The sequence below is a fragment of the Alligator sinensis genome, unplaced genomic scaffold (genome assembly GCF_000455745.1).
Source record: "Alligator sinensis unplaced genomic scaffold, ASM45574v1 scaffold340_1, whole genome shotgun sequence".
NCBI classification, from domain to species: Eukaryota; Metazoa; Chordata; order Crocodylia; family Alligatoridae; genus Alligator; species Alligator sinensis.
In genome coordinates, this window is record NW_005842004.1 from 356,937 (window position 1) to 373,561 (window position 16,625).

The 16,625-nt window shown below is 41.0% G+C and overlaps 1 protein-coding gene across 1 annotated transcript in view; it reads left to right on the top strand.

Moving 5' to 3' along the window:
• CHMP4C (charged multivesicular body protein 4C) overlaps positions 1 to 12,280 on the top strand; it is a 20,306-nt gene extending 8,026 nt beyond the window's left edge. The window contains exons 2-6 of the mRNA XM_025201811.1: positions 360 to 537; positions 4,140 to 4,254; positions 7,148 to 7,256; positions 8,705 to 8,807; positions 10,983 to 12,280. Of these exons, the coding sequence (XP_025057596.1) occupies positions 360 to 537; positions 4,140 to 4,254; positions 7,148 to 7,256; positions 8,705 to 8,769 (467 nt within the window). The 3' untranslated portion in view covers positions 8,770 to 8,807; positions 10,983 to 12,280. The remainder of the gene's footprint in view (positions 1 to 359; positions 538 to 4,139; positions 4,255 to 7,147; positions 7,257 to 8,704; positions 8,808 to 10,982) is intronic.
• Positions 12,281 to 16,625: the final 4,345 nt, after the last annotated feature.

Below are 16,625 nucleotides of genomic sequence, written 5' to 3' on the forward strand. Positions count from 1 at the left end.
GCAAAACCCAAACAATGCAGGGGCACAAGTGTAAAGCAGAAGCTTCCTGCAATGGAAGGGGAAACCAATTCTGGTCTCTGGACAACGGTTTGTCTCTGATTTACCAAAGATATTGACTACAACTGGTGTGTTTATGGATCAGCAAAGCAAGCAAGTAGATCAGGGGTTTTGAGGGGCAGTTGGGTTTTACTCCCAATTTGTTTGTGCCAGTGCTTACGGATGATAACCTGAATAGGAATTCTCAAATCTTACCTTATTTCTATATCATACCTTGTTCAGCTGATGTTACTGAAACATTTGCATGTGTGTTTTACTTTGAAAACATATAGATAACTTTGTGCTTCTGATTTACACAACAGCTGCTTTACAAGCACTGAAGAGAAAAAAGAGGTATGAAAAGCAGTTGACCCAAATTGACGGGACACTTTCAACCATTGAGTTCCAGCGAGAAGCATTGGAAAATTCCTATACCAATACAGAAGTATTAAAGAATATGGGCTATGCTGCCCAAGCAATGAAAAAAGCTCATGAAAATATGTAAGTGCATTTCCTTTGCTTTTGCATTAAAGACTTACAATACAGCTCTTACTGAAAAGGAGTCACCCTGTGACTATACAGACTAATTCTGTCACTTTTATGGTTTAGCTTTTATTTTGATTCCAGCACTTTAATGTTCAGGAACATTTTTTATAAAGAACTTGGAAGAAAAATAGCTATTCTCAATAGCAGATCTGAGAGATGCACAAAATTATTAGGCCTAGACTATGAGAGTTCAAGTGTCTTGAGGGCAGAAGGAATAGCAGGAGCACTTTAAAAACCCTAAGGGCTTTGGTTACTTAATAATGCCCTAATCAGGCTGAGTGGAGAACAAGGGAGCTATGGATAGTAATTTTCAAAAATATCATATGCTCTTTGGGTTTTCTGCAGCATTATCATGCCTGAATACATAGCATTAAATTAAAAAGAGGCTGTTAAGGAGGAGACGTGCAAGACCTAAAACAATAGCAAAGATGAGGCTTCTTCAGAGAACAATGAGGGGAAGTTCTTAATTTGGGGGATGGCTGTACGTGATGCCCAGCATTCTGGCATGATTTTCTCTTTACAAGGGAAATCTGAGCTTAAAGGCTGCCTATATATGTGCTTGGAGGTGGGGGGTGACATTTTAATCAGAATGGTTCCTGGGCAGCTGCTTTAATTTAAAATGACTCGTGTATTAAGCCCCACGTATTTAAAAATGGCCATGGGACACTTTATCTAAGCCTCATTAATCAAGGTTTAGTTAAAGCACTCCACAGTCAATTTAAAACATGTGGGGGCTTAGTACATGTGATGCTGCAGCAGCACTGCAGTGTCTTATCAGAATGCAAGGCAGACTCAATTAATTGAGCTGACATGTTCTAATTAGAATGGCAGTGAGCACATGTATAGGCAGCCATAGATGCTGGCATCAGGAAGGAAATGAAGTCTGCTCTGGGAGTGTCATTGAGAGCCGATAGACATGCCAACAGAAGGAGGAGAGGGGAGAAAGGCAGGATCTGCAGAAGCAACACTTGGCTTCTCGCACTCTGGAGATGCTGGTGATTGGAGCGGCTGAAATGTACAAAGCTTGCAGTGGAAAATTAAGGGCGAGATGAAAGGAAATGTGCATCTCTGCTTTTATCCTTTACTATGAAGAACTGTATTTGAGTCGCTCTTAACCAACCACATTGCTGGTCACAAGTCTCTGAAGGGAAAGGGATTTACAGGTGCTAAATGGAGCTGGGTCTATCCCACTTATACAGCTAAGAAATGGGGCTGAAATTCAGAGCCCAGGCTCGTAAGTGGCTTCAACCAGAGTGAGGTGCCAGAAGGCAGGTTTCAAGAAGTTTGAACAGGGTTCAAAGCAAAGTCACTTTTGTCACCATGGGCATGGTTAGATTAAACGGGGGCCCTAAATTGAAGCAGTGCATTTTAAAAAACACCGTTTCAATTAAGGGCTGATTAAACCCCCATGTCGTGCACGTGCCTTACCTGCCTCAGGCAGGGAGGGGAGGGCAAGCTGCTGGCAGGCAGAGTGGTCCCTGGGCTGTATTATATTATATATAATACAGTTTTTTTTTTTTTTAAATATTTATTTCTGTATATATAAACAATTATATATATGGTGATGGGCGTGCACTCCTGCATACCTATCACCATTCTCTTGAAAACATCACAGTTATGTAAAAGACTACCTCAGCTTCCTCCCTCCTCCCCCACCTTCCCAAATCATCCTCCTGTTTTGTCCAGTCCTCTCTCATTGTCATCATTGTTGCTGTCTTCACTGTTGTCCTCCTTATTGTTCTCTTGGGAGCACTTGCCTCTGAAAAATCTATGCCAGTCCCTTCCCTTCCATATAAGGTCTGCCATTTCTTTTCCATCGTTGTCTTATATATAATACAAATGATGTATGATATTAGTCCAAAGCCAAAAGGCTAATGGTTTACCAGATAGCTGTTGACTCTGCTGGGGCCAACCCCAATCAACATTTCAACCCATAATAACTCCACAGCTCAGCACTGCTCAGTATGTGTGTGCACTGCAAATACCTGCGCATAAAGGAAACATGTACTAATTATCCTCACATTCATGACTGGAGCCAGGTGTTCTTGTCATGAGTCCTGGGATACTCCAGAATTTTTATATGCAGATGAGGTGCAGGGCAACTTGGTCTGGTTCCACGTCATGGAGGGTGGGGCCACACTAATCATATGTGAGAGGCTGGGAGAGGGGGTGACAGAGGGATTCCAGGTGAACTGCTTTGGGCTCCATTTGGTGTTGTTTGCCAGACATTTTAAGGTGGATAAAGCAACAGGTATCATTGGAAATGGGAAGGAAGGTGCAGCTAAGCTGTGGGAAGAGGAAGCTGAAATATTTGCAGTGTAGTGGTTCACCATGACTTGGAAAAGAGTCTGCACTGAGGGGGACTGAGCACAATGGGGAATATTACTTATCCAGATGGACTGCACTAACTTCTCTAGCAGGGGATGGCTTTTGGCATAGATGATTTTACTTATCTGGCAGGGAAGAAGCCGCCTTCTTGGCCTTGAGCGATTTCATATAGTTTGAGGATTAAGGCACATGCACTGTGGGCATGGTGACCCCTGCGAGAATCTACAAATGCCTCAAAATGAGAGCATCTCGGCTATGCCATTTATGGTGTTGGAGAATTGCTCTTGGGCTTGCTCTCTAGCTTGCTCCTTCAGCCTTTTGGTTAGGGGCAGGCAAGACAAGAGGGTATCTGAATTCCAGGGCATCCAAGCTTGGGGCTTGCTCATAGAATGCTTGCCATGGATTTTGGAGTATCTGAAGTCCCAGGCTGAAGAGTCTGAGAGGTAAGTGGTAGTGCTATACAGACTTGAATGATTGAGCTCTGCTCAGCCAAGAGAATTTGGAACTGATTTGGCCTGTGGCATGAAATTAAAAAAAAAAAAAAAAAAAAAAAAAGTGGTAGGTTCCCATCAGCATTTTTGGCACATGGGGAGGGTGTCAGAGCTTGCCCCAACCTCTCTGAGTGCCAGCCTGGTATTGCAGTATCTCCAGGCATGATGCTTCTTCTCTCCTGTGGGAATAACTGCCCCCCCCCCATTTTTTTTTTTTTTTTTTAAAAGGCCACTCACACACCCACTTAAAAGGTTCCCATCAGTATGTTTTACCAATATGGGCCATGTACTTTATAGTCATGCTTAGTGTTGGCTGCATTTAATCAGTGACAGTTGGTTTTGATTACTGAGCACATGCTGCTTCTGGCAGCAGTTTAATGATAGACAATGTATTTAACAAGTTTTCCTGGTAAGAAAAGGAACTTTCTTCCCTGTGCTGGTTGGGTGAGGGGAAGGGGAGGGAACCTTGTCTTGTATTCAATTAAATATAGCAGTTAGGTTCTTACATCTCTTTTACTATAGTCTCTGAAGTGCATCAGCATCTGAAAATGTTGCATTTTAACTATATGCATGTTAGAAACTACGCCTCAAGTATTTTGTTGTGTTGATGCCTTGGACTGGAACTTCTCTGGACTGTGTTCTTGGTAATGAAGGATTAAACTTTAGGGTTGTGTTATCATAAGGGAGACTGGGTCTAAGGATGCTCCTTTAAAAAATGGATTAAAAATATTTTTCCAGGGACCTAGAGAAAATTGATAACTTGATGCAAGACATCACTGAACAGCAAGATGTGGCACAGGAAATCTCAGAAGCTATTTCAAGCAGAGCTGGATTTGCTGATGAGTTTGATGAGGTCAGTGTTGCAATAAAGTTAAAGGTGAAAGAGGTATACAGTCTGATATGCTGGCTATTTCACTGTACCATTTCATGTTTTTATTTTAACCCTGGGGTTCCAGAATAGGTCATCAGGGGTTCCTCAAAGAGACGGGGGGTAATGGCAAAGTGGGCCAGGAGGCAGCACACTACCACTGCCAATCTGGGTTGCCTGACTCCATTTCAGCTCACATGGCCCATGGGGCCAGAGGCAGGAGTACTACAGCAGGAGAAGTAATATGAAAGGATTCTGTGACTTAAGGAAGTTTGAAACCTCCTGTTTTAAGGTATTTTTGCAAATATAAAAATACTTGGGCACATTTAATCTCCTTTTCCTTTTTCAAAGGAAGTTTAAAACTTGCTGTCCATGGTTTTTACCATGTGTTTGAGAATATCAATGCAATATGTGCTCCAAATAGAATCACATAACTAGGTATATCAGGAGTATATTGCCTCCACATTTGTAGAAAGTGTGCTACTGTAATAGTACTGTTTGCAATTCTAAACATGTAGGACCAGATTTATTGAGGTATCTTGATACCTGAAGAAATGGCTAAGGGCCTATTAGTATTTTCAGAAGTGATCTAAAGGTGGTTAAGTGCTTACCTTACCTAGAGCCAGTGTTAGGCCACCTAGCCTACCTCAACGCTCTTCGAAAAACCTGCTAAGTACCTGTCTGCATCAGCAGGTGCCTAAGATCTTTGAGTCCAGATTTTTCTGAAGTGTTTATCTAATTCTTAATTTAGTCTGTGGGAATTTCCTATTTATTGGGGCATTTGATCAGGTCCTTTGTAGAGATGCACTGATATATTGGTCTGATATCAGATCAGCACCGATATAAAGAAAGTTGATGGTATTGGAAATTGGCCTGATTTAGCCGATAAATGCCCACTTGTGTGCGCAGCTACAGTGCAGTGAGGAGCACAGCCCTGCAGCTTGGAGAGCTACGCGCAGCTGGTAAGTCTGGTGTGGTGGAAGGGGGTGGCAGCTCCTGCCGCTGTGCGCTGTTCATCCGGGGGGCCACTGGTCTGGTGCTTGCTCGCTCATCTGGTGGCTCCCACCACTCATCCAGGAGGGCATGGGGTGAGAAGCATGTGCCCCCAGATCGGCATGGGGCGGGGTGGGCCGGTCTGGGCCAGCCCGCCCCATGTCCTCCCACCCTGCCCCAGCCCACAAAGATCTGGGGGCACGCACCCCCTTCTGTGCCCTCCTGGACAAGTGGTGGGAGCAGCGGGAGCCACTGGACCAGCAGCTCCTGGATGAATGACGCGCAGCAGCAGGAGCTGCCCCTGCCTGCACACCCCAGACGAGCCGTAGCTCCCTCCCACACCTGCCTCACCCTGGCTGGTCAGTGCTTGCCCCAGCCCCATTCCTCCATCACCACGGGGGCCTTGATCTGCCCCCCACGCCCCTTCCCTTCCCCTTCCAGCACACCAGACTTACTAGGTGCATGCTGCTCTCCAAACTGCCAGGCTGATATCAGAAATCGGATTGGAATCGGCCGATATGCCTCCTTAAAAATTGACTATTGGTATCGGCCCCCAAAATCTCTAGCAGCGCACTCCTAGTCCTTTGTTATTTTAAAATGAGAGATGCTGATCCTCATGGATTTAAAGATCCCATTAAATGTTGAGCAATCTTAATAGCTATTGAAATCACGAAAGAAACAAAACAAAACATTGAGCCCATTCTGGGATCAGGGTTAGTCTTTTTGGCAGGTTTGAATTTTTCTACAAATTATAATGAGATTTTCAAATGCCTGAACATTAAGAACCAGTTTTTAACTGCCCTCTGGTGGTTTTTTAAAAAACAAAACAAAAATACCTCAGGTAAACCACAACCCCATACCCCCAAATTAATCTCTTCCTCAGGATGAGAATAAATGTAAAATTCCTTGATCCTAAGGATGATTACTTTTCCTCTCTCAAATACTTTCAATAAGTCCCTAAAAATACTTCATTTGCTGTGTTAAACTTCTGCCTAGGTCCTAGCTGTCTTGGATACTAAATGTTTTTGTGCCTGAGGAAATCTTTTGGATACTGAGTGGGAAATAAAACCCACCGTTGTTTTTTAACGTTGATCACTGTTCTAAAGAGAGACATTTTATTTAAACATTTAAATCAAGACTGGATATTGTTCTGAGAAGTCTGTTTCAGCTCAGAAAAGAAGTTACAGACTTACTATAGAAATTACTTCAGGAGGACTATCAAGAAGGTCAGCATAAATGGTTACAATGTCTGCTTCAAGAATGCATAACTTTTCTGTGGTATTACAAATATGTATTTGATTATTTGTCCAAATCAGTTTTTCTGCAGGTAAAAAACTAAACATGTAATATGCCTCAGTATTGACTAACAGGACCCAGCAGGACAACTGGGACTCTAATGTTACTTTGGATCTGTGCCAAATCCGGTGCTTAGTCAGGCAGGGCTTCAGTATTTTTCATCCAATGACAACATCCATTAACACAGTTTCCTTCTGGAGCCAGGTCCATTTATAGAATGGTAGCAGAGACATACATTGATTCCAGTTTTGACAATTGAACTCTTTTAGCCACAGTAAAATTGTAACTTTCTTTGCCTTCATTTTTAACTTTCAAGGATGATCTGTTTGTTTGTTTGCAATAAATGCCCATTTAGTTAGAATCACGTGTCTTGCTTTTTAGTGGGAAGTGTAATTTGGTAAATCTTAATAGGTTTTTATGATAGCCAACAAGTAAAGTTTGTAGTGGTTCTGCAACCGATGTATGTTCCCAGGCTGATTTTTAAATTAGAACTGTTATTTTAGTGATTCTTTGATTAATGGTTTTTGTTAAATACATCCTTTTTGTGAAATTATAGTTCTGTTAATATAATGGTTTTGTTTGTCTTCAGGATGAGTTGATGGCAGAGTTGGAAGAGCTGGAGCAAGAAGACCTTAATGATAAAATGTCTAATGTCAAATTGCCAAGTGTCCCATCTACCTTGCTGCCTTCTCGCCCTGGTAAATTACTTGTTTTTAGTTGCCCATGATTAAGCTATACCATGAATAAGAGGGAAATAGCTCGTATGATATAATTAACTCAGCTTTAACATTTAATGTACTGTACACTTCTTACTCCATCTTTGAGCCTGTTCATCACAGGAAGCAGTGAAGGCTTTTTGTTTTGCTTCATTGAACTATTCAGGACCTCATTCTATGCAAGTGTAAATGGATGTAGCACTATTGGCATTTACACTAGCAGAGAAGTTGATACTTGGGAGAGAGGGAATTTCATTGAATTATTCTGGTACTAATGACCAAGAACTTTGAAATTATTTTTATCTTTTTAACCACAAAATAGTCTCTTTTGTGAATAGGAAACTACCCAGTTTTAGAATGCCGGAGTCGCAAAGCTGCTGCATGTTATGACATCAATTTTGAAAATTGCTAAGGTTATTTTATTTACCAGTAGAGGGAGCAAAATCAAATAGAATTTGGAAAAGTGTTTATAGTTTTTGTTCCTGTCGCTCCACACTTGTTCCTTGAAAGGTCTCATTCTGCAGTTAGTAGCCAATTTTCAGACCTTTATCCTTTCTTTTTCCAGGCTGCTACTCAACACCCCTTGAGAGACACTGGGGACAATTAACTTGTAGCCATTTATTTCCTCTTTGCTTCTATTCTGTCTCCTGAGAGAGCCACTGTGCATCAAAACTGGACAGCACAAGTTAAGAACAAGGTGTTGGTGTACTGTGCTGGCCAAGGGGCTGATGTGACATGTCTACTATCCTAGTGCAGTTTAAACACTAGTTCTCTAGTTTCTGATCTAGTATCTCTCTCAGCTGATCAACTCTTAAACCTCTTGGGGGTGAGGGGGAAAGAGAGTGAAAAGATTTCACTACGACAGTGGTCATCTGCTCACCTAAGCTGCACTATTTTAATTAAAACGTGGGCAGCCCCCTATCTAGGCAGTTATTTTGACTTTTCAGGTTAATTTGCATTGGTGAATTCAAGAGTCTGAAATCTGGCCTATGCACAAGCACTGACAGTATTCAGTGACTAGGGGGTGTTGGTTATAGCTGTGTTGTTCTGAGGACATAGGCAGACAAGATTCTTTAGGTAAATGTGTGATGTACCCAGCATGCATCTCTTCTGATTATCCAGGTAGAGTTTAGACAACATTGCTTTTTGGAGTGATGGTATATTTTTCCCATTAATAACAGCTTTTAGCAGTTATTCTTTATGAGATGAATTCAACCCATAATGTTACAGACTGAATATGAGCTATCCTGGGAGCATAATGACTGTACACTTAATCTGTTTCACTGTGCTGCCTATATTTAGCTTGCTACTCAGTAAATTGTTCTGAGATGCACTGAGACTAGAAAGCATTACAAAGAGCATGATGTGGGTGAAGAAAATTGTTCTGATTATTGCATTAGTCACTAATTATTGCTAATTTCTCATTGTAGCGTCCTCCAGGAAGAGAGTAGAAGATGATGATGGTATGAAGCAGCTGGCAGCTTGGGCTTCTTAATAGCCCCAACTTTTATAATGCAGAACACTACAATACAGGTGTATAAAAAAAAAAAAAAAAAAAGAAACTATTTCATATACTTAACAATGCAGCATGATTGCATTTCATGCAGATCCAAGTCAATTACTCTTGTTTTTTTATTTGTATAGCCAATTTTTGCTCTGAAGTAATAATTTTTTTAAAAATATAGAAAGTATATTACAATCAGGCCCTGGCCAGCCTTGTGTCACTTTTACAGTGAAGAAACCACAAGGAATAAAAATAGCTTTTACTGGATAGTGCATAGCTGCATAGTATTGATTTGTAAAACATGAAAGCCCCATAGACAGACATGACTGAAATCCCTGCTATAATGAACCACTGAAACTAATTAGTCTGCAAGACCTAGCCTACTGGTCAGCTTGGTTGCAAGTATTTGAAAGTCAATAGAACAGTCAAGTTTAGGTTTCACTCTTATTACCTGCTTTGAGCACATTGACTGCTGACAGCTAAAAGCTTCTGCACTCCCTCTGGATCCACTGCTTGTCAAGAGTTTTAAGCTTAGTCTAGTTTAAGGAGCTGCTGCTGTTTATAGCCACAAGGGTGCTGCTAAAGCAGCCAGGCCACCTGGACTCAATGCAGTTCTGTTAGCAGAGGAAGCTTTTCTGTCACTAGAGTTGCACATCCTAAAATAGCAGAAGCAGAGCTGGCAGAAACTGCCTTCCATTGGCAGAGCTGTGTTGGTGTTGAGATGTGATCTTTATACATCGTTAGCCAACATAGCTGTACTGCCAGAACTTTGTATTATGTTTCAGGCGTTTATCCAAGTCCCTACCAATTTTAAACTGATCCAGCTAATTCTGTGGAAGATCAAGAATAAATGGTAACTTGACTCCCAGTTATAAAATCCTCCACCCCATTTTAGCTTTTAAAGATGTGCCTTGATTTCTTTGGGCAATACAGTTTTTCAGGGAAAATTGCAATGTATTTTTAATGCTGTGAGTGCCAGAGAACTTTAGCTTCTAAGCATTCCATTGGTGTAGGGAGACCTGAAGGGAAATATTATTTAAAAGTGTTAACATTTGAAATTTTAAGCTAGAATGTTGTTGTTAGAATTCAAATGTTTTGTCTATGGCATTAATGAACAGGATGTCACAGCTGATTTTATTTTTAAGCTAGAAGAACTTACTACACTGCAGGCATATCTACTGTGCAATAGATGAATTTGCTGCACAGTAAATGTCCCACATCTACACGTGTGCCCCTATTTGGTTGGAGTAAATTAATTAACTCTGAAGCAGAATAGTACTTGTAAATACAAGTACTAACCTGTTGAAGAGTTTTTTTACTGCATGGCAGCACACATGTAGATGCTGCCCCAGCTTTCTGGGGCATGACGGTACTTCGTTGCAGGGGGCTGCCTGCCAGATAGGTCTGCACTGAAGCACCCTCATGCCCCAGCCAGCCCCTCCAAAACACATTAAGCCAGGGGAAGCAGTCCTGGGCTGGCAGGCTGATTTCCCATTGACTGACCTGCTGGCTGGTGCTGCTCTGATTCAGCTCAATGTGCTGCAGTCGTGGGCACATGTTCAAACAGCACGCCTTGGAGCAACTAGCTCCAGAGTTTATTCATGTACATTAATTGCATGTGTATACAAGCCCCTACCTTCTAAGCTACTGCACTAAAAAGAAATTCATGCTTAGGACACAGAGCAAAAATAGCATGCCACTTTGTCAAAATAAATTTTGATTCTAAATTAGACCTGATGTTGGTATTAGTACTTGTTGTCAACCTTAGTGAAACAGTAAACAAACAGTTGTATTGTGGGACATTCTAGGGTGTTAGAAATCAGAATAATATCAATCTAGGTTTCTAGTTGTAATTCAAATCGGTTGATGGTTGAACCAATTGGGGAACACTGGAAGTGTCAGGTTATCCTTGCCTCCTTGCAGCAACAGAAAAATTGATCACTTGATTCTGTAGACATGATCCTGTAATATGCAGAGCACTCGGGTCCAAATCCATTAAAAGACTTCAGTGAGCCTCCTGATGTCCATGTTCAGACCATGATCGTGTGTTTTGCTGGACAGGATATAAAACCTTGTGAGACTAAGCTCCTATTAATGGAATGAATTCTGAAATTACAAATACTGAGGAGGTGATTTCTTCCCTTGCAGTCGGGTCCTAATATGAGTCCATTCTTTTAACCGGACTTGTTTCTTATTTATACCAGTGTTAATGGAGAATTGTATCCTGCCTATTAGACTAGTTACGCTGGTATGGAAAAGTGGGTAAGCAATGCAACTCTGTTCCAGTGGGGAGCACCAGGAAGACCTTCCTTTTCTGGAATGAATCAAGAAGAAGAAAGACACATTCTTTAGGTCTTTATTTTAAAAGCTGGATTTTAAAACCTGCTTTTACATTTAACACACACAATTCTGGACTGTCAGGAAGAAATTACTATGTTAATGTAGTTATATATAATGTAACTGAATAACATGTTTTGAGACAAGATAGAGACTTGGAGGCTTAATAAGTAAAAGGCTGAATTGTTCGGTACATAATACATTAAGTTTTGGTTGAAATAAGAACCTGTACCTATGTGATTTGCATAATTGTACAAGCAGACTGTCTGATCCATCTCTGTTTATGCATTTTGCATTTGTAAATGTAAGGCAAGCAATGTCAATAGAGTCACATGCTTAACTTGGAAAGGCTGGCCTTTAACATCAGTTCTTTATCAAATTAGTTTTCCATCACTTAGCACTTATTGTTTTCAGAGCATTTTAGCTAGCACTTAGCATATTCAACTAAATACAACATATACTTTATTGTACTTTTTTAGAATTGAAGACCTGGGCTATTAATTTCCTTTGGAGATAGTTATCCATGTGAGTCTGAATTCAGGTAGAAGGCAGGAAAGGGTAGCCTCTTAGGAAATTTTAGGTGCTGTCCTGTCTTGTGTTTGGCAATTAAAACAAAACAAAGTTTTTCTCTGCAAAGCTTTCTTTGCTTGCTATACACCCGCTTCTATGGAACTGCAATTCATTAGAACATGTTAAGTAATTGGCATCTAATATTATCTTTATTGCTTTAGGCAGTCACTGTTACTGTGATGCCATGAAAAAAGCACCCCCTGAACTGTGGTTCCTAGGAATCCCTAACTCCTTTCAAAGGCAAAACCAGTTGATCAGACAGCCATGTTGTATTAAATTAGCAAAAGGCAATATGCTGGCCTTTTAAGCCATTTATAAAAATTACATTTTTCTAGGTTTAATCTACACTACAGCAGTCACTATATACACATGGATGTCTGTAGTCCAAATTAAAATTGGCTCCAGTCTGAATTAACTGATCCTCACTGAATGAAGGTTAAAGTTTAATGCAGACTAGGGCATGTATTAATGAATACGCATCTGTGGCATTGAGTTCCTAAGGACTGTTTTTCCTAAAAGCAGATAAGCACTGCAAATATCAATCTGGGCAAGGGAAGCTCAGTTGGGCTTTTGCAACACAACAGAGGCTATCAGGCACAAAGTAACATCTTTACAAATTTGAATGTGCCAACAACACCTCGCTTTAAGTATCTAGTCAATTACAGGTTCTGGAGCAGCACTTTAGATAACTGCAACAATGTAGCAGTGATTAAAGGCTTATTATCATCTCCTAATTACTTCCAACCTGTGTTAAGGGGCTGTCAAGTGTATGGACTGTGTACTGTATAGCCAGTGCCTCCTGCTGTGAAGGTCAATAATAATCTATTAATCCTTGATTCGACTTGAAATTTGATTCAGTGGTGCACATCAACATGGTTTACAAAATGCTAAACATGTCTACAAACAGCCTTAAATACCACAAATCCTAGCTGTCCTGTCCAGTGTCCCTGGAGGCTACCACAAATACTATGTGAAAAAGGATACGTCTAAACGTATGTCTAAAATTTTCCAATTTTAGGCTAAAGATGACTTCAGGTCACTGGAAAATACAGACCTGTCACCTTTGTGCAGAACATTTTCCTATGGACCAGTTAGAGGACAATAAAACTTCAAGGACAGTCTTTTTCTGTAGAGTGAGCTACCACATCAAACCACCAAACTCCAAATAGGTTCTAGTCTATCTCCCAGTCCTGTAAAGAATCAAACAGCTGTAGGTTTTTGAAATCAACAGGAACTGATGTGTTCTTGTTCCCCAGGAGGTACTGAGCAGCTTGTAGGATCAGGCCATTAACAATTAACCTCCTGAAAAATAACTGGAGGCATGATCATACATATTTGAGTAGAACATCCAAGGATGCTGAGAGTTGGCTTTATTCAGAAGCAAAGATGCATCTGTTATTATGAACATTAGATGGGTACAAAACACTTCCGTTCACAACTGTTGGAATGTAGTACTGACTGGCCAGAATTGCAGTAAACCTTTTTGATGCTTTTGTTTTAATGAGATGTGCATCCACAGATCTCCAGATTAAACTGATTTCAGTTTAATGACATCTGTGACCCTAATGACATCTAGGGCGCTACAGCCATTGATATATTTGAAGAGCTACCCCTTTTATTGGTAAATGACAACTGAAACTGTGATGGCTGCTTTCTTTTGAACATATCTCTTTCCTGTGCCAAGCTGGTATTTGTTCAGCACAAAAACAGGAGGGTTTGATAGTGTCAACCCACTACTCTAAGTGCATTAGAATGGGCACGGCTTACAAACAGGATTTTAGAAGCAGATGGAGTGCTATAGTTGATTTATTCTGAAACTTCCTTTTTGAACTGTGTTTATTTTAGGAACTGTTTTAATGGTGTTTAAAAGTTTAATATTGGTATTTTCTAAAAGAGAATTGATCTTTGAGGGTGAGTGTAAAAGCTAATTTATATTTGTGTAAATAAATATTTGGTGTCCTAACTGTATTGAAAGCTGACTATTTTTTTTAAAATAGGATCTGGTGACTTTGCTTTTGCCTTTTCTTTTTAAGTCCAAAAGCTGTCTCCGTTCCAGGCTCTCATTCTGTTTCATGTTTTACATTTGCATATCAAGAACATCAACTCTGGCCTTCCTTCATGATCTCCTGGATGTCTCTAAACATATATTTAGTTTTTGGACCTCACTTGAAAGGGTGGGCTGGCCAAGCCCTCAATGAATTTCTTCAAAATATTCCTTTGGCATAAAATGTGCATTAGCAAAAGCAAATACAAAAAGCTATTTTTAAACAGCCTGATTTAGAATCTTATGACAAGATGATAGAAATATCAGTGCTTGCCTGGGAAGAATAAAAATGACTTAGCCAGCTCAGACTATAAAGATGACCATATTATTTTTAAGGAAATCTGGGACTTTGCCTTCTTCTCCACCTCCAAGTCAGTAGCGCTGCTGCAGGCAGGCAGGGCGCAATTCAGAGGCAGGTAGAGTGCCATGGTATGCTGGGCAGGCACTGCCTACCTGCCTAGCACACCATAATGCTCTGCTTCCCTGCTGCACTGTACCCTGTGCCCCTGTGATTCTGGGACTTGTTTTAATTTTCACCAACTGGCTGAAGCTGGCCTATGAAATCCAGGACTGTCTCAGCCAAACCAGAACATATGGTCACCCTAACTGTAGAGATCTTTGCAGCTCAGATGGAGCTGGCTTGGTTGCTATGGGATGGGATCTGCATGTGCTGTGTATGCTTTCATGAAACTATTTCCTATCCATTCCCCTTCTGTATCTACCCACTAATACTTGAGTTTCTGAACTCAAGTGGAGTAGCTACCAAATAAACCCTGTCCCAGCCGCCTGCGGAGGGTTCAGGATTGAGAGTGTGGTCGGGGGTAGAAAGGTAAGAAAGATTTATTGACTTAATAAAAACACGACTATGCATAGTAACAAGACAAACAATGACAGACAAAAGCAATTCATGTTGGCAACTTATTGGCAGTCCCCTCTGATGCCTGATACACAGCAAGCTTCTCTTTCCACAAAGTTCAGTGAAGTCAAGCGTCTCCGATCAGTGCTGTCCGAGAGGTACCGGGAATAACCCTGGAATGCAGTTCTTGGGCTCCTCGAGGTCCACGGGCCCACTGATCCAGGCAACAACTAACTAATCCTTTTCACAGAGCTGTATCTTCCTTCCGAATGGTTTCTAGATATTTCAGCTAATTTATAGCTTTTGAAGGGCACTGGTAACGTATGACTACTCAGATTCCCTTTACTTCAACAGTCTTTAGACTGACTAATAGCAGTACAAGCTTTGCATTCTTTTGATAAGGTAATTTTAACTGCCACAGGGCTTTACTACTTCTAGGCTTTGCTAAATTTACTAGGCCTTACTTTATACAAGGCCTCACTACATCTTAAACTTTAATTAGGCTTTTAGCAACAATATATAGTTTAATATCTAAACAAATACAGAAAAACACTTTGTCTAATCTTTATAAAGACTTCAGCAAGCACCTTTATCACACAGGCACACTTTTCAGCTGTCACACTTTACCCCTTGCTTGCTGAAGCACTATGATAGCTACGATTGAGATGCTAAAGCCACATGTGCTACATTGGGAAATGGGGCGGGATCTATAAATTTAACTTGCATAGAATGAACAGATTTACAACAACAACAATGGTTAAAACACCATTTAGCTGTTGCCACTAGGGCAATACAGAATACCATGGTGCTTAAGATGGTTAGCCACGTAGTTGAGGTGACACTTGGTGACACACGAATAGTACAGATTACATTATACCATTTACAAGCCTCGGGCACATTGACAGCCAGACTGATGATTTGCCCACCCTCTCGAGCAAGGAGAGCCAACTGAGTGCCTGGCCGAGCCTTTGCCTCAAGGCTTTGCAGCTTATTTTTTACTTCATTCTAGTTTTCTAACCGTGGCATGTCTACATCTGATACCCATGAAGTGGGTATTGTAAAGTTGAGCGGTATAGTCTCAGAGGAAATTTCTGGCCATTTTAGGGCAATAGTACAGTTACTTAATTGCAGTATAGCAATGGCTCCACTTTTAGCTCCTAAGCAACACGAATTGCACAAAGTCCAGGTGGTACTATTTTCATGCAGCAAATGACCTGGTCCTTCTCAACAAACACGTTGCCCTATTGTTACGTATGACACATTAGGTAACTCGTATACGCAGGTCATGTTAGGTGTGCTGAGAGGCCAGCCTCTCCATAGGGTTCCTAATCCAATCAAGGTGCTACTAATTTGAACTAAGGGGGACTGTGCTACATACCGAGGGCCATTGGGGGTAACTATTTCCCATGTGGGGCAACGCAGATTCCAGTCTCAAAGGCATCTTCCTCCTAGCCCCGTGTTTAGCAAATAAGCAGTGGTCCAGTTTCCATCTTTTACCCCCTGCACCAGGAATGAACGTTTTCCTTTATCACAGCCTTCCCAAGTGGTAATCCAGGTACTTTGATAGGGGTATCTTTCTTTAAATGTTGCAGGCATCCCATGATGCTCTAAGCTACTGGGCTATTCTCTATTTTTAATGTTGTTTATTATCTTGGAAAAATGTGTATTCAATGATAACTGAACTTGCGCATAAACAGTACTCCAAGTTTGATTTTTGTCTGCTTTAAAAGCAGTGTCCATCATGACCTGGGCAAGATGGGCTATCTCTAATCCTACATCAGTTAGCAATTTGTCAGTGTGCTCTAACGTTTTTCCTTCGAGCATGCCTCCTCTAGTGAGCAACCCTACCGCCTGTCGGTGATTGGCTACTCCTTCAGTGTTTTTCTGGGATTTATCCAAGTTCTATACATTCATAGTTAAGTCCGTCCAAAAGATAACCTAGAGTATCTCTTCGTTTGTGGGACTTAAGTGCACTTATGGAATGGAAAATGACTGGCCATTCCCATCTAAGCAACCCTTCAGCTACCCGGGCTCCTGCTG